Source organism: Onychomys torridus, chromosome 11 (assembly GCF_903995425.1).
Source record: "Onychomys torridus chromosome 11, mOncTor1.1, whole genome shotgun sequence".
Lineage (NCBI taxonomy): Eukaryota > Metazoa > Chordata > Mammalia > Rodentia > Cricetidae > Onychomys > Onychomys torridus.
In genome coordinates, this window is record NC_050453.1 from 42815720 (window position 1) to 42842576 (window position 26857).

Genomic DNA, 26857 nt, shown 5'->3' on the forward strand with positions numbered 1-26857 from the left:
AACATAAGTCAAAAGAAAGGCTTCCTTAGGTACACTTTGGTCATGGTATGTTATCCCAGCAACAGAAAGGTACCTGCTGCGCTGTCTACTAAAATTCTTGGGAGACCAAGAGGAAGACTCATTTGAGTTCATGGACTGAGTAGCTCCAGTCCATCATGACAAGGGTGGCAAGGTAATGCAGCTCACCTCATGGCTGACAGGAAATAGATGGAGCCATAACAGGAAGTGGGTATGTCAAGTTCTAACTCACAAGGATATGCTTCCAATGGTCTTCTTCCTGCAACTTTTCCCCCACCTTCCACATTCTACCACCTTGTAGTCAATTCAAAATTTTAATTCATTGAGGTGTTAAGATACTTATTAGATGCTGGGAGATGGTGGCTCATGCCTTTAATCCCAGCACTTGGGAGACAGAGGCAGACAGATCTCCCATTTCGAGACCAGCCTGGTCTGGCAGAGTGAGTTCCAGGACAGCCAGGGCTACACAAAGAAACCTTGTCTCAAAACAAAACAACAACCCATATGTGTGTGTGTGTGTGTGTGTGTGTGTGTGTGTGTGTGTGTGTGTGTGTCTGTCTGTCTGTCTGTATGTATGTATATATGTATGTATATGTATGCATTTAGAGGCTGTACAATCTAATCAATTATCTCTAGATATGCCCTTGTGGACACACCCAGAGGTGCAATTTAGTAATCTCCTATATATGCCTCAGTTCAAGGAAACCGACAATCAGATTAACAGTCAGATTTCCCCACACCATGTAAAAACAACCACATAGTATGTAGGCTCTTAAGTTGTCTAGTGTTTTTCACTCTTCCAAGTTACTCTGATAGTCATTTTTGTTACTGGGCCTATCAGTAGAACATTCCTTCTTTTTATTGTTGTGTAGAGTTCCATGACATGGATAGACCTCAGCTTCCTTGTCCATTCTCCAGCTGAAGGACATTTGGGGTATTTCTAGCTCTTGGAAGTTCCAAAGACAACAACCATCGGTGCGTAGGAACTAGTGTTTATATGAACAAGAATGTTCATCTCTCCGTATATGTGTAGGGGTGACAGTACTAGATCAGATGGTAACGGGATGCTTACTCTGATAATGCTGACCTGTTCTCCACAATGGCTATGGCATCTGCATTCATCACCTGTGAGGACTGAGAGTGGTGGTTTCATCCTCATCAGCCCTCAGTTTTGTTTTCAGTTTTAGCTGTAATGTATGTTCAAAATAATATGGGTCACAAGCCAAGCACTGCTGCATACTGCCGTAATCCTAGCACTCAGGAAGCAGAGGCAGGAGGATGATAAGTTTGAAGGACAGCCAGAGCCACAAAAGCAAACCCTGTTTCAAAAAACCAAGGGCTGGAGATGTAGCTCAGAGGAAGAGCTCTCACCTAGCACGTGCAAGGCCCCAACTTCAATCCCCAGCACCACAGTGCTAATCCTGGATGAAATTCCAGGATGGAAAAGAGAACTGGGCTGTAACACAGGATACCCAGGGAAGTCAGACTCTTTCCTTGTGACAGATCATCTGCTTGGAAACAGGTGTGGAATAGGAATGGAATGGAAACAGGCAATGGGGTGAGTTCAGAGTTGCTTCCCTGAGCACCCACACAAAGGGCATAAAGCCCTTAGAAAGGAGCTAGGAGACCAGTCTTGTATCATGCTTTTCCTTATCCAAAAGCCTTTGGAAGTGTGAAGGACTATTGCCTTTGCATATGGAGAAGAGGAAATCAAAGCCAGTGGAAACCCCAGAGGTCTACCAGCTGGTTAAGTCCCTCCATTGAGCCTACTGTCCCTGGATGATTCTTTACTTTCTCTAAATTCCAGCTCTGTCCTTTGTATTAAGTCTGCTCATCTAGGCAGTGATTTGGCTTTGTTCCAAGGTTCCAGGCCATTCCTTAGCCACTACCCTTCTCCTCCTTGAACAACTTCTGCTGTCAAAGTCATCCCCCTGCTCCAGACCTGCTAATATCAGTGTTTTGACACTTCTTATTGGCACCTCTGACTCAGCCCTACCCCCACCCCCAAACCCCGGCTCTTACCTGAAAGCATGGGACTTGACATTATCACTAACTTGGATAGAAACGACAGGTGAATCAAATGTATGGATGACATGAAACCAGGAGAATAGCTAATATCCCAGATGACAACAGAGTTATGCCAAAGATTGCCATAATCTGGAACAAAGAACAAAAATGAACTAACAGGAACTGTCGCTGAGTAGAACTCTGAGCTTAGATCTCTACTATGTAAGCACAGGATGGGGAGTCATGAGTTTCTGCTGCTAGTGTCATGCAGGTGACAGGAAAGCAGGTTCTATTGCACTTGAATCCGTTGAATGGCGTACTACATAGTACTGTCCCCTAAAAACACAATAATTAAAATAATCCTCTCCGACCTTAATAGGGTATGATGCTCTTGACCTCAGTTTACTGTATCAGTCAGACTACACATAGCACTTAAAACATGGTAACTCAACATGTAACTCACCCCAAGGCAGATAAAGAGAAATGAGTGTGTCTGCTCCCATCTCCTATTACAGTCCAGATGCTGTCCTACCAAGGTACCAATGACTTTTTAGGATAAACGATGGACAGATTTCATCACTTACCAAACCCAAGCTGTCCAAATCACTTGGAACACCGATTGCTTCCTCTTTCAGGTTGTTCCCTGGCTTTTCATCTTTACATTTAAAACAACAAAAACACAAACCAACAAACAGACTTCTGTCTTTTTTCTCTCCTTATTCCACAAATGATGTTACCAAAGTACCCTGGCTCACTTGTCTATAGATTTTCTATCTATTCCCCAAGAGCTTCAATCACCAAATTCTTATTTCTAGACTAACCTTTTTTGAACTCTTGAACTCCTGTCCTGTTTAATTTATGGCGTGTAAAGAATTTGGTCAATAAACATCCATTAGAAAACAAAGAGGTCTCTAAAGGGAATGGGACAGTGTCAGAGGGGATTCACAGGACAAACCTGTAGAGAGTTAGTGCATTCTGGAAGCCCTTGCAGGTAACAGCATGAAAGCCCTGGGTTTGCTCGAATTGCATTCTGGGGAGAATTGTTTTCTTGAGGGAGTAGATCCATACACTCTGCGATCAGTAATAGAAGATAGCAGGGCTAGAAAGAAAGCTCAAGCTCAGTTAGGAATGTGTTTGCTATGTACGCACACACGTAGCCCTGAGTTTGACTCCCAGAACCTACAGGAAAACACCAGGTGTGTTGGCACAAGCTTTTAGACCCCTGGGGCTTCCCGGTTGGCCTGTCTAACTTAATGGGCATGCTCCAGGCCAATGAGAGACCATGTCTCAAAATAGGGTTCTGAGGAACAAAAGTTGAGATCATCTTCTGGTCTCCATACTCACGTGTTTACATGTGCATGTACCTGTACACATAAACACACACACACACACACACACACACACACACACACACACACACTAATAGTAGTGGTAGTGGTAGCAGTAGTGGTAGTGGTAAAGAAATGGAAATGTGTGTTTGGTGAGTTCTACTTGTTTAGAAGTAAGCAGTGGGCCGACAAGCAACAATTATTTCCTCACTTTCTCAGGAGTCAAACCTTGATAACCTTGGAAACATAAATAAAAATGTTTATTCTTGTAATTTCAGAGGTTTTATCATTGTTATCTGGGTTATCTTCCCATAGTGTTTGGAAACAAACGCTATAGCAAGGAGGAGGGGGGAAGGAGGAGGGGGAGGAGGAGGAGGAGGAGGAGGAGGAGGAGGAGGAGGAGGGAAGAGGGAGGGGGAGGAGGGGGAGGAGGAGGGGAGGAGGGAGGGAGGAGGGAGGAAAGAGGGAGGGGGAGGAGGGGGAGGAGGGGAAGGAGGAGGGGGAGGACGGGGAGGACAAGGACGAGGAAAGGGAACAAAGGAGGAAGAAGGGAGGGAATTATTTGTTTCCTGCATTCCTGTGATATGGAGGAAGCCAGGTGTGGGGAGCTGAGGTCCCAGAGCAAACAACTTAGCCCAGGATAGAGAGGCCATGGGAGATTTCGGTGTTTTGAGGAACTTCAAAAAGTAAAACACGCGGGTTGGGGATTTAGTTCAGTGGTAGAGCATTTGCCTAGCAAGCACAAACGAGGTCCTGGGTTCGGTCCTCAGCTAGAGAGGGAGAGACAGAGAGAGGCAGGCAGAGAGAGGCAGGCAAAATGGGTCAGTGGGTAAAGGTGATTGTGGCTAAGTCTGATTGCTTGTGTTCAGTCCCTGGAATCCAAATGGTGGAAGGAGAGAACCAACTCTCACCTGCTGTCCCCTGAATGCCACACATGCACCGAGGCACATGTGCACACATACTTGCATGCACACACACACAAACACACACATAAAATAAGTGAATAAAAGTTTAAAAAATACTGACAGATTTACCTATTCAAGTACTTATAGTTACAATACCTGACAGACTGGAAGAGGGAAAGAGAGTTGTGTGTGTGTGTGTGTGTGTGTGTGTGTGTGTGTGTTTAAATTCTTCAAAGCAACACTGATGATAAAAGGTGGCTTTCGTTCACCGAGAGACTTGGATAAAGACATTTACAGGAGTGCCGGGCAGCAGGGGTACATTCCAGCACTCGGGAGGCAAAGCCAGGTGGATCTCTGTGTCTACAGAGCGAGATCCAGGATAGGTACCAAAACTACACAGAGAAACCCTGTCTCGATAAACAAAAAACAAAAAACAAACAAACAAAGACATTCACAGCAGCTTCCCGACATGGCCAAGACTACAGATAACTAATAGAAGTGCAGATACATAAATTGGACTATACACACTCAATGAAATATCACACAATAATTTTCTAGGAGTAGTAGCGTCTGCCTGCAACGACAGTATTAGAGGCAGAGTCAGGGAATCATGGGATCTAACCCAGATTGGGCTACAGACTAAGTTTCAAGCCAGTGTACACTAAACAGTGAGACTGTCACGAAAGGAAGCCAACAAGCCAGGTGTTGTGGCACACGTTTTTAAATTCCGGCATCCAGGAGGCAGAGGCAGGCAGATCTCGGTGAGTTTGTAGCTAATCTGGTCTACATAGTGAGTTCCAGGCCAGTGGGGGCTATGTAGACCCCTTGGGGCAGGGAGGCAGAACGATAATTTACTTCCTAGGTGGTGGCATACAGCTAACACCAGTACTCGTGAGGTGGAATCAGAAGCATTAGGAGTTCAAACCAGCTTTGGCTACTTAATGAGTCTGAAGGCAGCCTGGGCTACACAAGAAACCAGAGGGAGGGGGAGGGAGGGAAGGAAGAAAGGAAAGGAGAGGGGGCAGGCGGGGGGTGAGGTGGGGGGTGGGGGGGGAACTATAGCAATTTAAAAAGTAAGCAAGTAAGCTGACAGGTGATGGTGCACACCTGTAATTCTAGCACTGTAGAGGTGGAAGCGAGAGCATCAGATCAGGTCAGCCGTGGTTACACAGCCTGTGCTATATGAGATCCATGTTAAAAAAAAAAAAAAAGCAAAACCTAGAAAATAATGACTACCTTACAACATAGATGACTCTCACTGGCATAATGGACCCTCTAAAGACAGTCACCCCATTATCTGTCCCAGAGTCTTCTAGAATGTTTCCATAGCCAAGTCTAGAGATAAAGTCTATGTGCTCTCCCCTAGATTCCAGAGAGACTCTATCTCAACACACAGAAGGTAGTAGATATGAGGCAGTATTACCTAAGGCTAGACAATAAAGTCTTGCTCTTTCACCTTGCTCTCAGGATGGTCCTCTCTTAGAAGGAGCCACCATGCTGTATGGAAACCCAAACAGCTCAGGAAAGACACACATGCATGATCAGTAAGCCTGAGTAAGCTGCACTGCTGTAGCTGAGCTGCTCACCAAGAGCAGCACACACTCTTGTCCACCACATCCCTTCCTGATCTGTCCATTCCAAAATGGGTAATCTGCTCTCTTCCCATCTGCATGGTCTCCTCATCTCCAAATACGTCAGCAACTTACGATGTTTAAAGAGCAGGCATGGTGGACACATGTGCAAATCTAGCCTTTGGGAAGTGGGAGAAGGGGATCAAGAAGTCCAAGGCCAGCCTGGGCTACCCAGTGAGCTACAGGACAACCTGGTCTACAAACTGAGACCCTGCTTCACAGAACAACAAAGATTGGGAGCTGGAGAGATGGTTCAGTAGTTAAACAAATATATTGCTTTTGCAGAGGACCCAAGTTTGATTCCCAGATATATTATAAATTATGAAAGGTTAACATCTCTAAACTATAAACTCTTACAAATGACCAAAAAAAAAAAGAAAAGAAAAAAGAAAAAAGGAAGAAAGAAAGAAAGAAAGAAAAAACATGTAAAAGCTCAAATCAACGAAGGTGAGAGGATAGGGATGTCACAAAATACTTTAAAAATTCAAAGTTAAGGAATACCAATGAGTGTCAGGTGTGGTGGCCCATGCCTTTAATCTCAGCACTCAGGAGGCAGAGGCAGGAAGATCTCTGAGTTCAAGGCCAGACTGGTCTACACAGCTGTTCCAGAACAGCCAAGCATGTTACACAGAGAAACCCTATCTTGAAAAACAAAAGAGGAGGGGTGGAGATTTAGCTCAGTGGTAGAGCACTGAAGGCCCTGGGTTCCATCCTCAGGGCAGAGGAGAGTTCATTTAGCCGAACCAAAAAAACCAAAAAAACAAAACAAAACAAAACAAAACCCACAAGGAATTCATTTATCTAAGAGAAAGAGAGAGGGAGAAAGATCCTTTCAAAGCCATGGAAAGAAAGAGGACAGGAAGGAGGGAGAGGGAAGAGGAGGTGTTATAGAATATTACTTTAAGATGTGTTACATTTGTTTATGCTGTGGAACATTTATTTAATGATGTAAAGATGTGTTGCATTCTTTTATGTTGCAATTGTTTAACTCTGTGAAGCTGTGTCACTTTGTCTAAAACACCTCATTGGTCTAATAAAGAGACAAACAGCCAATGGCAAGACAGGAGAAAGGATAGGTGGGGCTGGCAGGCAGAGAGAATAAATAGGAGGAGAAATCTAGGAAGAAAAGAAGAAAGAGCAAGAGAACAAGGAGAGGAGGGTGCTAGAGGCAGCCACCCAGCCACCCAGCCAGTAATGGAGTAAGACTGAAAGTAAGATTACAGAAGTAAGAAAAGGAAAAAGCCCAGAGGCAAAAGGTAGAGGGGATTATTTAAAGTAAAGAGAGCAAGAAACAAGCCAAGCTAAGGCCAGGCGCTTATAATTAAGAATAAGCCTCTGTGTGTGATTTATTTGGGAGCTGGGAGGTGGGCCCCCAAAAGGTCTAAGAACAAGAGTAAAGAAAACAGTCAACAACAGAGGGGAGAGTGGGGGAGGAGAGTTGAGTTAGGGTCACTCAGCCATTTGGAGGTGTAGATTGGTGAGTACAGCCCTGATGGACAGAATGGGGCCCATAGGCAGAAATTATGGCTGTGGCTGGTTCCAGAAGGAAAGGAGAGGATATCTTTGTGCTCTAGCTATAGTTGTCTGGAAACGGAACGTGCTCCTTGGGGAGACGGTGCATTTCCCATCCCTGGCAGGTGACCACATAGCAGAAAAGCCTAAGGAAGGAAATGCGGGCACAGTGGGTGGAACCACACTGGAAGAACCCACCCCCGTGAGTGTGTGACCGGCTGTATGTCACTAGGCATTTATAGAAAACTCTCTTCTAAAAGCTGCCCATCTGGTTATGAGTCAAAGCACACAGGAAATCATTAACATTTTCTTGGTAGCACATACTTAAACACCAAAACCAACATTGTCAGCAGTAATAGCTGAGAGAATGTACCAACAGGAAGCTTGAAGGTGTTGGAGTAGCCAGTGTCTTGCTACGTCCTTATGGAAAGGGAAGAATGTTCTTGGTGCATAGCATGTTCAACATGTAGAATGAGGGCTAGGCCTATAGCTCCATGGTGGAGTGCTGGCCTTGCATACCCAAGGCCCGAGCACCACAAAAAATGTGGGATTGTATAGGCCTCACGACCAAGCCTTTGGTCTTACTTTAAACAGTAAGGAAGGGCAGCCTCTGCCTGAGAGCTTTAAAGACTTGGGATTCACACTAACGGGTGAAGGGGATGCAATGGATATTCGCAGATCAGTGACTAGGGTCACTAAGAATAAAGATGATGACCATGCATAAACATTGTAAGATCTCTGTTTGGTGGCAGAAAATTGAGTTCTAGCTAACTTTCTGGGGCCAGGAGGTTGCTTTAGAGCAGTGGTTCTCAACCTGATATGAGACCTCTTTGGGGTTTGCATTTCAGATATCCTGCATATCAAATATTTAAATTACAATTCATAACAGCAATCAAGTAGCAATGAAATGATCTTATGGTGGGGGTCACCATCACATGAGGAACTGTATTAAAGGGTTGCAGTGTTAGGAAGGTTGGGAACCCCTGCTGTAGAGAGAAGAAAGGAATTCTCTTTAAAAGTGGGTACATATTTAAAGTTACCCTCATAGATGGCAGCCTCTTCAAAAGACTATGATTAGATGTTATAGAAAAAACATGTCTGAGTCTGAAATCATAAAAAGTGTTTGTCCGTCCCTCATCTTGAGAGGATAAACATGTTGGCCATGACTCCTGGTTGCCTTGGGAGTAACCTCACAGTATATAAGCAATGTGAATTTTGTTGCTTAGTTACAGAGGGAAACATCTTAGTTTTAAAATATTTTGGATGACCAAAGAGATGACTCAGTGGTTAAGAACAAGTCCTGCTCTTATAGAGGACCCAGGTTTAGTTTCCAGCACCCACATAGGAGCTAATAGCTGTCCCTAACTCCAGTTCTGGGGATCCAGAACCCTTTCCTGGCCTCCACCTGCACCAGGCATGCATACAGTACACATATATCATGCAAGCAAAATACCCATCCAAATTAAAAAATCAAATACATCTTTAAAACATCTTGGGGCTGGAGAGATGGCTCAGAGGTTAAGAGCACTGGCTGTTCTTCCAGAGGTCCTGAGTTCAATTCCCAGCAACCACATGGTGGCTCACAACCATCTACAGTGAGATCTGGTGCCCTCTTCTGGCCTGCAGGCCGAACACTTACTGTATACATAATAAATAAATCTTAAAAAAAAACAAAAAAACAAAAAAACAACCTTAAACCTTAATCAAAGTATCTTCATTTTTATTGTTTTTAAAATCTTTTTTGTATAGACAGGGTTTCATGTGCCTTGAGGTGGCCTGGGCCTGCATATGTAGCTGAGGATGACCTTGAACTTTTGACCCTCTTGTCTCCATCTACCAGGTGCTGGGATTACAAGCATAAGCCACCATGACCATTTGTTTTTGTTGTTCTGTTTTCTTTTTAATTTTCTCTTTTAAGATGGGGTGGGGGGGGGGTCTCAATCACTTTCAGGCTCCCTCTGGCTGCCGTCTTGCCTCCCCATGTGAGTGCGCCTTATCTCAGCTGATCTGCTGAGACCACCTGAGCAAGAACCCTACTCCCCCTAGTTCCCGGGACAAGATGGAAGAAACGACCATGAACCAGGAGAAACTGGTCAAACTGCAAGGGTGCATTGGTGGGAAAGGAACTGTGCGCAGATGGAAGGAGGTGGGTCACAACAGCCGCAGCAGATGATAAAAAAAAAACCTGCAGTTCTCCTTAAAGAAGTTAGGGGTGAACAATATCTCTGGTATGAAGAGGTGGACATGTTTACAAACCAAGGAACAGTGATCCGTTTTAACAGCCCTGAAGCTCAGGCATCTCTGACAGTGAACACCTTCACCATCACAGGCAAAGCAGCTGACAGAAATGCTTCCCAGCATCCTAAACCAGCTCGGGGCAGACACTGTGACTAGTTTAAGGAGACTGGCTGAAGCTCAGCCCAAACAATCTGTGGATGGAAAAGCACCACTTGCTACCGGAGAGGAGGAGGATGATGATGAAGTCCCAGATCTGGCGGAGAATTTTGATGAGGCGTCTAAGGAGGCGGCAAACTGAACTGAGGTGACTTCTGAAGGTGACGCCTGCAGAAATGACAGGAGCTGCTATTTGATATCATGACTGCTTTTTAAAACGCTTTTGTTTATGGGTCTGGCAAAATCTAGATCGCTAATATTCTTAAGCCCGAGCCCCTTGGACACCACAGCTCTTTCAGTTTTTGCTTGAAGACAATTCATTCTTTGCAGCAAATTAAGCTGAAGAAGTCTGGGAATGAAGTTTGGAAAAGGGTTAATAAAATTCTTTTTCTAGTTAAAAAACAAACAAACAAAAAAAGGGAGGTCTCACACTGTTCTCCAAGTCCTGAGCTCAAATAATCTCCCTCTTTTGGCCTCCCAATATCTGGGACACCATCATGCCTCACTCAAAAATCTCATTTACGTCTTTCTTAGGAGATTTAAAAAAACGGGAATAACACAGTCCCTTCCCACAAAGAGGGGACCCAGCTGAGTGTGCAGAAGGTCTAGAGCAGAGTCCATGGAAGACCTCTGCTTCCTGGAAAGAGCTGAGGTAGGGGGCGGGGTAAAGGAATCCTGGGAAGATTTCTCCTTTAGGTCTGCACGGTCTTCCCTGCCCAACCCAAGAGAGCTGGCCTGATGGCCATGGTGTTCATGGTCATTTGCTCGTGTTGTGCAGACCAGATTGCACTCCAAGGGAACTTCTTAACCTTTTCGGATAGTTTACATCAGAGACCTTAGGAAAATCTAGTGGTGACTGCCTACTACCCTGAAAACTAGTTCTATAGTCCTTAGCATGATTTTTTTTAAAAAAAATGATGTGGCTCTTCAGGACACTTCCAGAGATGTATGCAAAACACATGGTCAAGCTACTACAACAGATGTAACTCAGAAAGCTGAGGATGCATGAATAAACTTCTAGCACCCCAAGCCCTGTGCTGAAGGGACAGCATCTACCCTATCTTCTCTTGTCTCCATCTGGGATGAAGGATGTCTGTCAATTCATTCATTCAACTTGGGTTGAGCATTTTCTCTGTGCAAGGATCCCTTCCCCAAAGGCACCAAGAAAGTAGATGGCTGCCCTGGAGGGAGATAGGATGATCAGAAGTATAGGTAAGTGAATTAGGGTCAAAGTTCAGAAAGTGATCCTGGAACAGAGTGTCCTGAGTCTCCAAGGGAAGAAAAATGGGAACTGGCCAGCTGGAGAACGGGGAATCAGATGCTTTGGATGGGTGAAGATTATGGCAAAGGTTCTGAGCAGTTCAGAGGCAGAGCCACGTGACCGCTCCCAAGACCTCCGTGTCTTCCCTAAGTCACTCGCAGCCAATAACCATCTCATCTAAGAAGGACTTGCAGGAAGAGTTTCAAGGCAAACTCCCCCACCTCCAACTCCCATCTTGTTAGTGTCTCTATGTAGAACTCCTGGAGAGGCCACTCTGGATGACCTTTACACACCGGGAGCCTGGGGGGCAGGTGGAGGGAGTGAGGAAGTATCAAACATCTCGAGTGCCTCCCGTCCCTACTGGACTTGCCTTTTCCACTGTGTTCTTTTCTTCTCCTGAATTAAGCTGTTGGTACAGAGCTAAGACTAACATCATAGAGGAAGTTTATGACATTAGAGGAAGCAAACGTGCACTGTAGGTTCTGCCTGGCTCTATCCACCCTGAGAATTTGAGAATGTCGAGGGTCCTACCCATGCAGTCACTACTAGTCTACCATTCTCTGCAGCAGCTGCCTCTAAGAGACACACAGTGACTCTCTGTGGATGCCTGAATCCACGGAAAAATGAGCAACTGTGAATGTTGGTAAGTAAACAGTTTTAATTATAATTACAGCAGGAAAAAAATGTTTGACTCAATCTCGCCCACTGAAAATATACTTACGTTTGAACAGCCGTTCAATACATCAAGAGTAATTGCCCATTGCTGGATTATGATCCAATTCACTGAAAAGTAAGCTTGTGTGTTATCAAAGCAGAATTTCATTGGGCATTAAGTGGTGCCCCAGCAGATTTCACCCTGACAACAGAGCGAGAGGGTTAGTCTCCAAAGCCAGCAAGAGTGACTCACCTTTTCATTTTTAAGGACTGTTCCTTGCAGCTCCAGTATGGCATTTGCTTAAAAGATGAAGCCAGCCCCATCCCAAATAAAAGACATCTGGACAACCCTTTAGGGATGAATATTTTATTGGAATATAGGCACTTGGCAGAGTAAATACATGGTTACAAAGTGTTTTTAGTTTACTTGCTTTATATAATGAATGCAAAAATAAAACCACAGTGTAGAATTCTTTTTCACAAAGTCCCAGACTTGAGAAAGCAAATCCCTAGTCGCGTACGTTTATGGTAAAGAAGGCACAGGGTACCAGCTTTCTCACATAGTGAAACTATATGATGGTTTACGACTTTGAGTTAATAATGTCATTTCTTCCCCCATATTGAAATGACTGATGACTATTTAGCACATGTCACATAGCTCCCCTGCCGCCCCCACTTTTGGGTTAAAGTAGGACCTCCAGCCTGCTAGGCAAGTACTCTCTCTGAAACCATACCCTCAGGTCACACTTTACAAAAATAACAAATCAAAATCACTTTTGTCTGGGAGAACTGTAAAATCCTCTGAAGCCACTGGCTTTAATCTGAAGAATTACAAGAGCACACATGAGGATCTGCATAATAAAATCTACAGAAGGACAAACCTAATGACCTGCCATTCTTCACAACTCAACCTCTGTGGAAACAACAACAGGAACCTGACGCGTGTGTGTGTGGGTGTGTGTGTGTGTGTGGTGTGGTGTGGTGACTGCATAATTCCATACACTGTGCCAAGTTACACAGAACAAAATGACAAGTCATTTCTTTTTTTCAAGGAAAATCTCTTAGTGAAAGGTCAGTAAGTAGCATAACTGGTTTAAAGTCCTGGTGTTTTGGCCAAGAACCAGGAGTCTGTAACAGCTTTGCAGAGGCAGAGATTGCCCATTCAGATTACCAGCACCTCGCTCCCCCATGGAAACACTAGGCCACACACAAATTAATGAAAAGCAAGACATGCTTTCGACGTGTTACCACACATGCAGACTTTTTCAATGGGCTGCAGGTTCCTCATCCATGACCCAGTGTAACGGCTGCCTTGCCTATTTTGGAGAACTTGGCTGCGTGAAACATGCCCAGAAGGGTTCTTGGTGTGTTCTAGAATGGCTTGCTACTTAGAGCCTATTCTTCTCTGGCCTTCCTGATTGGCACTACTTCCTATCCAGCTAATTCAGTGACATGAACTCTCATTTATACTTCGATTCTCATGGAGTGAGCAAAAGCAGGCCAGATGGAATGTTCTAGAGTGGGGTTGGCATCAGCTGGGACTCTGTGATAGCCATGGCTCTCTGAGAAAGCAGGGCAATGTTTGTGGGGCTAGACACTGTTCTCTTGGCTCCCTGCCTTACTGGGCAGTGCTGTGGGCCATTTGGCCACCTGCCCCTTCAGCGTTGGACTGTATGGGGAGATTCAACATGGTCAGAAAGTTAATTAAAAACCTTTCCCTGTCTAAAAGCAAGCTCCAAACACAGTAGTGTGCCAGGTGTTCAGTTCCCACCTCTCAGGAGCAGCAACAAAGCTTCTCAGTCCTTGTGCTAGGCCCTGGGACGTTAAAGTTACTTGGCATGCAGGAAGCCATTATTCAAGGCTGTGGGTTTCCAGCAGAAAGAACAAATGGTGAGTAATCCCTAGTTTCAGTCCTTGAAGAAAGGAGGTTGTGGAAGAGACAGGAAGTAAACACTAATTTTGGTACAGCATGCCGAAGGCCAGGTATCAGGTAAGCAGGGACCATGGGAGATTGGCCATAGCTTCCTTACTTAATGATGGGCTATCTCATGGACACTGAGGATACAAATGTTCTAAAGAAAAGGTGCAATGATTCAATATGAGGCCATGCTGATGTGATTATTACTCATCCTTGATGACTTAGAAATCACACAAATTCTTGGTGGGAGAGGTGGGGGGGGGGAATAGCTCCATTCCTGCTTAAATGACTCAAGTGTGGGATAACTTCTCTGAAGGAGATTCTTGATGGTGCTGAGTCAAAACAAGCTTGGAAGACCAAGTGTGAGGTTCTGATGTTAAAATGTGAAAGGAAGTTTTGGGCCCACTGCCTGGGACTGCAGCTTTCAGGGAATGCTCTGGGATTTTTCTGGGAGCCAATAAGATACATCTTTTTGATTGCACCTTAGTCCGCTCATCTCTTAGACTAACGGTTACACAGGCTTTGATCTCCTTTAAAGGTGAATTCCTTCCTGGCTCCTTCAGAAAGGAGGAGCAGTGGTCTTTTCTTCATGGTATCCCCAGGCTTGGTACCTGACAGAGTACCTAAGGAATTAATTTGTTGAATGATGAAATCATTTCTACTTTTGGTGATGTCTTTGGTAATAACATAAACTTGACCGATTTCATTCATTCCTGCGTTCATTATGCATTCCCGTTCCCTTCTGAGACTAAACCAGGACTGTGAATGGAAGGAGTCAAGGCTGTCACTGAAACTTCAAAATTGGAAAAGATATTCTTTCCTTCTAAATTTTCACGAGCCCTTTCATTTATATGAAGCAAAACACCTGATCTTCTATTTATTCCTGTGCCTAACAGAGCAGACACTAGCCGTTGAAATAATGCCTGTGTGATTGGCAGGTTTTGAGCTAGAAAATGTAGCCACCAAGCTCTTTGCATGCTCTAAGGCTAATTTGTGCCAATGAAATCTCTTGCCCCATCTGAATTTCCTGAAAAGGTGATTAATTAATGCAAATCAACAAAATGAACCAACCAAAAATTGATAGTAGGATTAGGAACAGGGCTTCTAGATGGTTCCACAGATCTTCCATCTTGGGGTCTTTGCTCCGCCTCGCCTGAGATCTACCTTCACAGGGCAGGGGTGCTTGGTGTTCAAGACTTCCTTTTTCCTGTGCCCTGGCAATGGACAGATGCCACTTAAGAGGCAGTGAAGCTGATAGAGTGGGGGGGGGGGTGGCTGGAGTCACCATAGACCTTTGCACTCTCGTTAAAAATACCTTAAAGTGCAGTACAAAATTTGCACCACATTTCAGTGAAGAGAATATTGAGGTGCCAGTTCCTGCTCTTTCAGTCTCTGCTGCAGGACTTCTCCCTCTCTGGAGCCCCCTTCACTGCTTTTCACCCCAACACTCTGGTTCTCTCATCATTTCTATTAAGATGCTAAAGGAACCATTCACAGGGAGCAGGTCAGCTCCCCCTAGTTGGCCTCGGTGTTCACACCCTGCATACATTCCCTTTGGCTTTATCATTCAAAGGAAGAAAATATTTCCAAGTTTTTATAGCAACCCACATGCATCCCCCTATGGATACCCATAACTAAAACCCTTGACTGATAGTCTTGAAAGAAAAACTACAGACATTATGTTTTTAGCACTCCTCAGAGGGCTGTTCTGGGGAGCTCACAGCATCGCCAAGCACATCAGGGCTGTCAGTGCCTGGAGCATCCTCTACCACCCACTGGCACCCATGGACATGGGTAGCATTGACTTGCTCTGTAGCCATAGCAAGGGCTGGCCTATCATTCCCTCCCAGTACCTCTTGATCCTCAGAAACCTGGGGTACCTCATCCCTCTCCACAGAAGAGATGGGATTGGAACTTAGTGTGGCCTCCTCATGCAGTGTGACTGCCACAGCATGCACAGCCTCGCCTCCTGCATGGGTGGCGTCCTGTGTGGACACCATGGCTGGGTGTGCCTTCTCAGTGGGCTCTGGAGCCTCAGATGGCTCCCCTGAGGGATCTAGACAGCTGGTGTCCTCCGTGAACCCCCCACCAATGGACTGAGAGGTAGGGCTGCTAGCCTCTGGCAATGCCCCTCCGTCTACCCTAGGAGCCTCAACTTCCAAAGGGGTAGGATGAGCTCCCCCCTCTCCGACCTCACTTTCTTCACAGTTGTCCTGCTGGCTGGCAGCTGGCTGGCTGGCTTCTGGGTAGATCTTGTTTTCTTCTTCTTCTTTTTCATTTTCTTGGGGAACAGATGTCCCCTTGTATGTATCGTTTTCAGTCACTGGGGCAGACTCCACAGACACCGTCACAGTCAGCAACTCTTTCAGCTCCTTCAAGGACCCTGGGATGGTGACAGACTCTGGCCTTTCACGGGTCGGTTCTTCATCTTTAAGGGTCTCCCCACCTTCCACCTTCGACAAGTGTGAGCTGAGGGGTCCTGCTGTGTCCTCTGCAGTGAGAGGACTCCCAGCAGAGTTATCCACACTGGACACAGTCACCTGCCCATCCCCACCTGTAGGAGGACCGGACTCAGGGATGGGAGTACTTTCTTCTCCAGCCAATGAGCCAGGCACCCCAGGCTGCTGCCTCTTTTCCTCTGGCTCCTGGAACACTTCATTATCTGGAGCTCCTGGTAGAATGGCAGACACTCTTCTGGCTGGGCTAGCTTGATTTGACCCCATGGGGGTTTTGAGATCTGTCAGGCTGGATACGCTTTCACTGGGCAAGGCCATGTTGTCTTCAAATAAATTGTGTTTCTTCAAGACAGCCGCCTCTGTTATCACTGAGAGAGACCAGACAACAAAACACGACATTAGCACTCTGCCAAGCAAACCTGGGTTTTCTGATTTTACCCTAGAAGGCAGCCTTCCTACCAGCTCCTCTGGCTCTCCAAATTCTCAGTTTCAAGATCCAGCTTAGGACCAATCTCCTCCAGGTAGCCTTTTCCTGATGATTTAACTTTCCCACCTCTGAATCTGAGTAGTGTTCATTCACAAATGTCTTTAACCAAGAAACCCTTGCTGGGCCTCTAAGCTGAGGCCAGCATCAATCCAGGAGACTGGAAGAAAGCAAGCCTGGGCTTTCAAAGAGCTCCAAGTCTACAGGGGTGTCATCTACATCGGTGTGGCTGGATACAAAGATGAGTAGCTTGTTTGGAACCCCACCACGACAGGGGCAGGCTTCCCACTTCCTTGTTTTGTCTGACAGTGTGTGGTCCTGACTGGATAGTGGGTCTTCAGTGCGAAGTGTACAGCGGAGAGAGCTTGTGTGGCCTGGAGTGGCCATTTGTTTGCACCTTTCTCAGTCTCGAAGGCATGGAGAAGAGCATCGTCAGGAACAACAGAAACAATGGTGCCTGGCCATCTGACCACAGACCTCTGCGCGGGGGTGTAGTGTCGAACAATGCCACCTCGAAGAGGGTGTCACTCCTGACGGAGACAGAACTAACTGCTAAGGGCAGTGGGCACGATTTTTTTCAGCAGGCAGCACTCGTGGGTGCTCTGGCAGAGGGCATGTTTCAGGCAGACGGCAGGTTGTGGAGGAGAGGAACCCTCTGTAGCAGGCTGTCCACGACCTCTGTGCTGATGCCATGTCAACACCTTTGCCGTCCTCCTCTGGGACCCCCCTCTGATTGACTACCGTGACCTGAGGCTTGGGCTGGCCCAGTTCTCTCACAGGAGGAGGTGTTTTAGTAATAAACACTAAGTATGTTTCACTCACACAGACGGCCGCCTCCTCTAAAGTATTTTCAGTGTCTATCTGTCCACACTGTAATCTTAGACAGGGCCCCATTACACAGTGCGGTGGATGCCAGGCTCCTAAAGAGGCTCTCAGAGTGCCATGCCATGGGCCTGTGTTTCTGTCTGGCTGAGCGGAGGGGAGGAATGTGCTGCCAGAGCAACGGCTGGCCCTGCTGCTGGAGTCACCTCTGTTCAGCTGTGAAAGCCTTTTGTTGTCCTGACACAGAGCAGCAAAGACCCTCAGTTCAGCCCCACTAAGCCTCGGCTTCTTTCCTCTCCAGTGATAAAGCTCTCACCCTGCAGATTTCATGCTTGCTTTGAAAGCGGCCGGCCTGTCATGACCACAGGGTGCAGCCCTCGTGCATGCACAGTCAAGGTTGGTCCTGCCTGCCGGCCTGCCTGCCCTCTCCTGGCTGTCTCCCCTGCACACCAAAATCAGTCGCAGCTCTTCCTCACTCTGGGTTCTGTTTCAGGAGTGCCTGCCACGAAGGAGCGAGCATTCCCTTTGCACAGTGCCGGCAAGCTGACCTTACCTTTCAGGGTTTCGTCAAGGAGGATCTGATACAAAATCTCTTCGTAGACGTTCTCGACATGGATCATGTTGGTATGATCTGCAAAGATGAACTGCTCATATTTCTGAAGCTCCTGGGGAGTGAGGAGAGAGAAAAGGATGGAGAAGAGGAGTACAACTGCTGCCTCAGAGTTCCATCTCACGCTATCAGAATGGCAGAAACCCAGTGCTGGGGAGGATGTGGCGAGGAGGAGACCTTTCCACATGGCTCAGAGGTATGGGAGTTAGTTGAGGCGTTGTTTACATTTGTATGGACCTTCCTGGGAAAACTAAAATTAGAACTACCGTAGGATCCAGCTACCACTCCTCCTGCACCTGTATCTGAAACTGTTCTTTCTTTCTTTTTTTTTTTTTTTTGGTTTTTCAAGACAAGGTTTCTCTGTGTAACAGTCCTGGCTGTCCTGGAACTCTCTTTGTAGAACAGGCTGGCCTTGAACTCACAGAGATCCGCCTGCCTCTGCCTCCCAAGTGCTGGGATTAAAGGCGTGCGCCACCACCGCCCAGCTAAAGGACACTGTTCTAACAGCCAGGCTATGGAGCCAACTTAGGTGCCCATCAACAGATGACTGAATAAAGAAAATGTGTTCCAAATACAATCAAATGAAAGTGTGTCCTATGCAGGAAAGTGGATCAAATGGAGATCCGTGGAATAATCCAGACCCAGAAGGAAAGATTTAACAAGACAAACAGCAGAAGGAAGGCTATTTGGAAAGGTGATTAGATGAGAGAAGAGTGGGGACAAGAGAGGGTGACAGGTTGAGAAAAGTAAAAATGCATTCTGTGCACACATGAAAATAAAGAGAAACCCATTATGTTTTAATTAATGTATGATACTGAAAGCAAAAGGGAAAAACTCAAAATGCTTATCTTCCAAAGAGATAAGGACAGGGTGACTCCCACACGCCTCCATGTAGAGGAGTGTGGGAAGACAGCATCTGGTCCCACAGGTTAAAGCTGCTGGGATAACAATGCAGCCAATGGCTCCCTGTGTTCCCTTTGCCTCCAGCCTATGTACTAAACACCTTGTACCTCTTAACTGTGGAAGGAGGCACTCAGCCGCTGGTCATGCCCATCCCTTTCTGTGCACTGGGAATACATATATGGAGCAGCAGCTCATTCCTCTTTATTGATAAATGTCATTCACTACATAGTTAAGTTGGAATTGATCATCCATACTAATTTGACATTGACTGTGGTGATATGAATAAGAATGGCCCCCATAGGGTCATATATTTAAATGCTTAATCATGGAGGACTGGCACTATTTGATAAGGATAGGGAGGTGTGGTCTTGTTAGAGGAGGTGTGGTCTTGTTGGAGGAAGTGTGTCACTGGGGGTGGGCTTTGAGGTTTCAAAAGTGCACACCAGGCCCAGTTTCTGTGTCTCTGCCTCTCTGTCTCCCCAACCCCTTGTGTGTCCATAGGTAAGATGTAGCTCTCAAATACTTCCTCAGCACCATGCCTGCCTTGCATGTTGCTGTGCTCCCTGCCAAGATGATAACGGACTAAACCTCTGAAACTGTAAGCCAGCCCCAATTCAATGCTTTTTCTTATAACTTGCCTTGGTCATGGTGTCTTTCCATAGCAACAGGACAGTCATTAAGACACTGACTTCTTCACTAATGGGCATTTTTGTGTACATTCTATTCTGTATGGACAACTTAAGAACTTGTTTCTCTTAGGTAGATACCTAGAAGTGAGGTCCCTGGATCAGGTGTAGCTGTATGGTCAACATTATTAACGCACAAGTCCTTTTCCAGCTGAGAACCTTTTCAACTGGCACTGATGGTCTCCAATTCCAAGACAGCCCAGACAAGATACAAAACCCCTTGACTTTCCCAGCCTCCCAAAGCCTTCCAAAACAATGCCTTATTACCAGCATGAAGACCAGGCAGGGATAAAATGCTACTAATTATATGCCAGAGATGAGTTATCCAGGCACATGACAGTGCTGGAGGAGGGCTCCCTGTTATGCAGCTTTTAGAAAACCCAGGGACTTGGCAGTAGGAGTTGATGCCTTTTGCTCTGATTGCCAGCATCTGTAGCAGGCAGTAAGAAACAACCCCATTCAGACAGCTTTCCTTGCTAAGACATGGGGGTGCTGTGGCCCAGGATTTTATGCTACCACCAATGGGTGGCAATGGGGCCTGTTTATGTCCACCTGAGAAGGAAGGGGAAAGACCAAAGAGACATGAGCTTCAGTGAGCTCTAGAAGGTCATAAAGATACAGAAGGGGCACTGCCTCGGAGACTAGACACTGCTCGTGGGAGCCTGGGTAAACGGGACACCACTCTGAGTCTGTCTTTACTTCTATTATATGAGGGGTACAAGCTCAGACCTCAGTGGCCCTGTTATTTCTCACCCCTCTGTTACTCAGCCACTGGCACCAAGTGCAAGCATGACTCTGGGGAGTCCCCTGAAGGGCCCAAGCTCAGCTATGGAAGTTGCTACCTTTGCTAGAAGCTGCCACCCGGGGCGGCCACTCTACTGTTGCTCACATGGCAACTCCCTCTATACTGTGAACTCCAGGACAGCAGGGACGGTGACCTGGATGCATGTTTTATGCATGCCACAGTACCTGGATCTTGTTTGATACACTTTTGAGGTGTGTTAGCTGAATAAATAGAAAACAAATTCCCATCCAGTTAAATAATCCTGTGGGAAGGGAACAGAGGAATATTTGTGTTGCTGGGATGTGTCTGATTTTACAAAGCACATCTTCCATGATGAGACAATTGAACTGGGTCAGATGCTTAATTTTCTGGATCAACTAACATGGAATCCTGACATTGGGACTTGGAGGATAGTTAGGAAAAAGAAATTGCCACCACAGGCAATTCTAATGCATAGCCAGGGAGGAATGGAGTGTCACAGACCTGGGAAACTGCTACTAAAAGAACTAAGAAAACTTCTCTTTAGGAAAATAAAGACTTCTATGAAGCAGATAATCCTCTACTATATCTGCCTATAAACCTGGGGTTTTCAAAAGCTCTTGAGACCAACACAATATCCTTTATCACTGAAAAGTCAGGGTCATGGGCTCTTTTGAAAACAACCTCTCTCAACTACAAATGGCAAGAGCCGTGGCTGGGGGGCATGGCTCATTGGGAAAAGCATCATTTTTGCCTGTATTCAGGTCTCTAACACCCACATAAAGGTAGGTGGACACAGAGGGGGGTTAGACTGCCTGTAAACCCAGTGCTTGGAAAACAGAGACAGGGTCCCTAGGCCCAGTTGTCTAGATGGACTGATTGGCAAGCTCCATGTTCAGTGAGATGGAGGAAAAGATTCTGTGGCAATCTCTGGCCTACATGCACACAGACATACATACCTGAAAACATATGTGCACCCATGCATGCAAAAGACATGTACACACACACACACACACACACACACACACACACCCCACATGCACCAAAAAAAAAAAAAAAAAAAAAAAACACCAGCAAGAGCTGCACAGATTGGGCACAGGAAGAAGGGGAGCCCTCCTTCCTCCCCCTCACATGGGGAAGGAGGTAGTAAGGCCTCCACACTTCCTTTGGGAGTGAAAACACATTTTAAGCAGCATATCTGTGTGAAGACACATTCTAAGGTAGACTAGTAATCCCTCAGGCTGTCTATCACATTCAGCCAAGGGACACTCATACAAACCGATTGCTTTCTCCTGTGGTTCCTCAGATCCTTTCCACCAAAGAAATACTCCAGGAATAAATAAATACAAGACTGAATATGCCAATGACTATCTGAAGAAAAACAGCATTTATAGAATATGAAAACAACCAGAGAAAATTCCACAGTATAATAACCGACACAAAGGATTTTAATGTTCAGTGCTTGGAGACTCTCCAAACTGTCAAAAAGCCATTTAAAAATTCTATGATGCTCTTTCTTATTGACTCCAGTGGAGAATGGGCCTTGAAAATGGCCAGGCTCCTCAGTCATTTTTTGGAATGCGGGAGCAGTCATTGTAACAGTTGGAGTAGAGGCTGATGCCATTTGCTGAGTGCCAGCTGGGTCATAGGTAAATACAAACTGGATTCAGCCAGTGGTAACTGGCTTTGTGACCCTGGGCTTGCTATTCAACCACTTAGCTTCCCTCTTTTACATCATGAGGATGTGAATAGTCTCCTCTGAGGACTGCTGGGAAATTCATTTTGATGACGGATAAGAAACGTTTAACACCATGCCTGCTATACGGTGTGAACTCCATCAGATGGAAAATGTGTCATCTGAATGTTCTCATTCTTGAGACAGACAATGCAGTCCAGGTGTGGAGGTGTAATTTCAGCATGGCGGGGGTGCTAGGTCAGATGGGTCAGGAGTTTAAAGCCTAGCCTGGGCTACACAGCAAGATACTATCCAAAAAAAACAAGCAAACAACCAACCAAAAACCAAAAAACAAAGGAGAGTTGAAAGTAAAAGCAAAAGAAAAAGGAAGATACACATTATTAGATGGATTTCATAAATGGTGGGAATTGATCAAAACAAGAACAGGGGCCCAGAGCGGAGCACAGGGGCCCAGGACTTAGACACAAGCCTGGAAGAATCCTCCAGGTGCTTCTCGTCTATTGCTCTGCTCACACCTCATAACCATGGCTGTCCTGCAGCCCCATGCTCACAACAGCTTATGTCAGAGATGCCAGTAAACTAAAGTTACAAAAGGTAAGAGAACAAGTCGGCCTGTGATCACACTTAAGATCTTTTCGGGGTATAGCGGCCAACTTTGAGTGCACATGCTGAACGAGACTAACAGTAAAACGGGAGACCATCTCATCTCCTTTGGCAATCCATGACAGCCCTTAGAGCTTGGCTCAAGTCTGATCATTAGCCTTTGAGATTTCCTGTAGTTCAGGAGTCACAAATCCTGGGCTGCATGCCTACATGCGTGTGTGCGTAAGTGTACCGAACTGTAGACTTTGTCTATATATTTGTGTACTATCTGTGGCTGCTGTAGCACCACACAGCAGTGCTGAGCGCTTGCAACAGAAATACCCACAAACCCTAAAACATCTACCTCACCACTTATCCCTGCTGGTTTAGTCTAACATTTGCCAATGCAGGAGTGCCAGATAAAACATTTGAACTGAAGGGTCAACAGGAGCAGGCTCCTGGGAGCAGCCCCGTTCCTTACTGGTTTGCATGTGGATGCCAGTGCCTTCTGCACGGTGGGCAGTGTGATTTGAATCAATGCCTCCTGGAAGATCTTCTTCCGGATGGTGCTGCTGTCATAGTCATATTGCTGTGAACACAGAGACACATGCTAAGGAGCACAATTTCCATCCATAACTCTTCGCTTCAACAAGAAGACAATACACCCACCCGGTCATCTCCCTTCCTCAGCCTCCACTAACTTCTGAGGACTCTCATAAGTTTAGGGTGTCAGAGATCTTTTTCTGGAACTCTTGCATAAACTGGGTATTGGGCTGTGAAGTCATGACCCATTTCACCCACCCCTTTTACAAATACGGAAACTGAGGCAAGATCAAAACAAAAAAGGTGATATGTTTTATAAAGATGTGGCTCAAACTAGAGAGTGAGTTTGTGCTTCATTAGTCCCAGCTGGGTAGACACAGGGGAGCCACGAATATCAATTATTCTCTGTCCTGCAAGGGTGTGTGTGTGTGTGTGTGTGTGTGTGTGTGTGTGTGTGTATGTGTGTGTGTGGTAATTATGTCCATGAGAGGAGAGAGAACATGGCTTAAAGCGCCATCAACCCAGCAAGCACACTGGACGTCCCACACTGGAGATACACAGCAGAGCTGAGTGGCTGCAACAGAAACAGGCCGCTGAGACTAAAGCATCTACTTCCTGTCACTTACAAAAGAGTTCACCCACGGCTCTCTGGTTTAGTCTAGTGCTTGAGAGTACAGGAGTGTGAAAGAACACATTGGAACTTAAGAGTCAGCAAGAGCAGGCTCTTGGGAGCAGCCCATGTCGATCCTGGTTTGCGTGTGGACACTGGTGCCTTGTGCACGGGCTCTCTGGAGAACTGCCGTGGGCATGTAAAGACAAGGGTTCAGCAAAAGAATGGCTGGAGAGGAGAGCGCTTGCTCTGGAGATCATAAATGAGAGCAAAATTACATCCTATGCAACCAAAAGCCCCCAACTGGAGAAGGCACTCCCCCAAGTGGAGGAAGGTAGAATTGCCAGTACCAAGAGCCTGGATCTAACATGGGTAGGCCTGTTCTTGCAGGCAAATTTGTGAGAGGTAGAAGCGGCTGTCTTGGGAGGTGAAATCTGTTCTGAGTTTGGAGGTGTCTGAGTACTTGTGGGACCATCCTTGGCACCCTGGCAGGAACTTTTTTTTTTGTTTTTTTTTTTTTTTTTTTTGAGTAGCAAATAGTTCATTGGTAAGTTCATGGTTTTAGCTGCAGCAATAAGTTCATTTGAATAGGAGTGTGGTGGTTTGAAAGAAAATGGCCCCCAAAGGGAGTTGTACCATTTGGATGTGTGACCTTGTTGGAGTAGGTGTGGTCTTGTTGGAGGAAGTGTGTTATTGTGGAGGTGGGCTTTAAAGTCTCGTGTTTTTATTATTTTTTAATTTTTAAATTTTTATTTTTTTAAAGATTTATTTATTTATTATGTATACAGAAGAGGGCGCCAGATCTCATTACAGATGATTGTGAGCCACCATGTGGGTGCTGGGAATTGAACTCAGGACCTCTGGAAGAGTAGTCAGTGCTCTTAACCTCTCATTTATGCTCAAGATACTGCCCAGTGTCTCAGAACATTTCTTGTTGCCTGTGAGTCAAGATGTATGTGAATTCTCAGCTACTTCTCTAGCACCATGTCTCCTGCATACCATTAAGCTTCCTGCCATGATGATAACCAACTAAACCTCTGAACTGTAAGCCGCCACCCCCAATTAAATGTGTCCCTTTATAAGAGTTGCCGTGGTCATGGTGTCTTTTCACAGGAACAGAAAACCTAAGACAAGGAGACAATAAGCAAGTCAAAACAATAAATGGTTGCAAATTACCAGAAAATCTGTGGCCATTTAGGCTTCATATAGAAATCCAAAATCACTGAAAGGCCAGATCTTGAAGATCTGCCTTTTTTTGTTTTTGTTTTGTAGAGCTGAGGATCAAACCCAGGGCCTTGTGCTTGCTAGGCAAGCACTCTACCACTGAGCTAAATCCCCAACCCAAAGATCTGCCTTTTTGTTAGTCCATATGATGTCGGTCCCTGGTATCTGATGTCTGTAGAATTCAGTAAGTTATCACCTTCTAACCACACATATAACTACAGCTTTCACAGGTACTAGGTGGGAGGATTTTGTCTCCTTCCAAGCCAATTGCTCTTTCACAAATATTTGATTTTCGGATCACTTGAACTTTTCTGCAGCTACAGTGTCGCCGCCTCTCTAAACAAAAGGAAGGCTGAGCTGAACACGGTGAAATGTCGCCAGTAGACCCGGGATGTTTGAGTTGAGGAATGCAAAACCATCAATAGCTAGACGCCCACCACACAGGTCTGTTCTACGGTTCATCCAACGTCTAGGATGGTTGCAAGGCTTCCAGGAAACCCCGACTCTAGCGCACGTGTCAAAGGGTATGTGAGTCATCCACAGCTGTATTCCTGTAGCCCCAAACACCCCTGGAAGTTCCTGCCCCAGGACTCAGGTGGGCCCTGTTCACTGGGCAGGAACAATTTGGCACTGGCTGCACTGTTGACCTGGAGGTGTTCTAAGGGCCTTTCACCCCAATGCCTGGAGACTGGGACACCTTTCTCCCGTCTGCCGGAGCATGTGATGACCTTTCCCCTCAATCGCGAGTGTGTTAGTATTTGTGTTGTGATGATCCATGCTTTCCAGCTCGTGGTTCACCAGCTTGCTGGGCTTGAGTCAGAAGTCCAGCCTTCAGAGCACTGGCTTCCTCGTCTGCCATGGGCTGAAGTCTAATGAGCTCAGGGTGAGTCAAAGGAAATGGTACACTTCTGGGGTCTTTTTCTTCGAGGCTTTAAACAGGCCTGAAGGGATGGCTCTGTGGATAAAAGTGCCTCCTGCTCTTTAGAGGACCCAGATTCTGTGCCCGGCACCTACATTGGATAACTCCCAACCACCTGCACATCCAGTTCCAAGGGCTCTGACGTCCTCTTCTGGCCTCCATGGGAACCCAAGTACAGATGGCATACGTTCACACAGACATGTGTAAACATGCATAAATAATAAAAACTAGAAATATAAATCTTCGGAGTGACAATTTAGGAACAACAAATGTTAGGAACGTGAATTTTTTAAAAGGCTTTAAGTAAGTACCAGATACATGTAAGTTCCTATTATCACAACAGTCTTATTATGCACTTATACATAAAGCTCATTAAAAACCATCTCATGTGGCAGGTATACTTTCCCTTGGGATGGTTCCTTTGGCTCTAAGTTTTGGTTTGTATTTAAAATGTTGACTAATTTAATAAATTTTATTGTGCTTGGAATGCTGGGCTGCATCTGACCTACGTCATATACCATGCAATGTCTGTCACAGTGTTCGCAGTGGCCAGTCAATACGCATTTGTCAAACTGTGAAAGTAAACCCACAGGTCACATCTAGCTCGTTTGTGCTGAGGACATGTGGTTCCTGAAGAGGCCACTAGATGGCAGGAGAGTCGCGCTAGGGAAACTGCTGCGAACCACGGTCATCTGCGCTTGGGAAAAGACCGGACGGGTGAAAGGGCGGTCAGGGTATTTCCCACTGAGGAACAGGACAGGGGTCACAGTCTCGTCAGATGCTCCCTCCCAAATGAAGACGAAGCTCTTACCTTTAAGACACGGAGCTTAACCTTCTCGATGGCAGCTGCTGTTCTGGAAGCCTCTCCTTGGAGATGTGGGGTGAGCAACTGCTCAAAGGTGAACACAGCGTTCTCCATGAGCTGTCCATC

General features: G+C 45.9%; 1 protein-coding gene and 1 pseudogene across 1 annotated transcript in view; one reads left to right on the plus strand and one right to left on the minus strand.

Moving 5' to 3' along the window:
* Positions 1-9460: 9460 nt before the first annotated feature.
* Positions 9461-9937, plus strand: LOC118592757 (annotated as a pseudogene).
* A 4946-nt stretch (positions 9938-14883) lies between these two features.
* Niban1 (niban apoptosis regulator 1) overlaps positions 14884-26857 on the minus strand; it is a 148320-nt gene continuing 136346 nt past the window's right edge. The window contains 4 exon segments of the mRNA XM_036202396.1: positions 14884-16452; positions 17944-18055; positions 23112-23219; positions 26738-26848. Of these exon segments, the coding sequence (XP_036058289.1) occupies positions 15314-16452; positions 17944-18055; positions 23112-23219; positions 26738-26848 (1470 nt within the window). The 3' untranslated portion in view covers positions 14884-15313.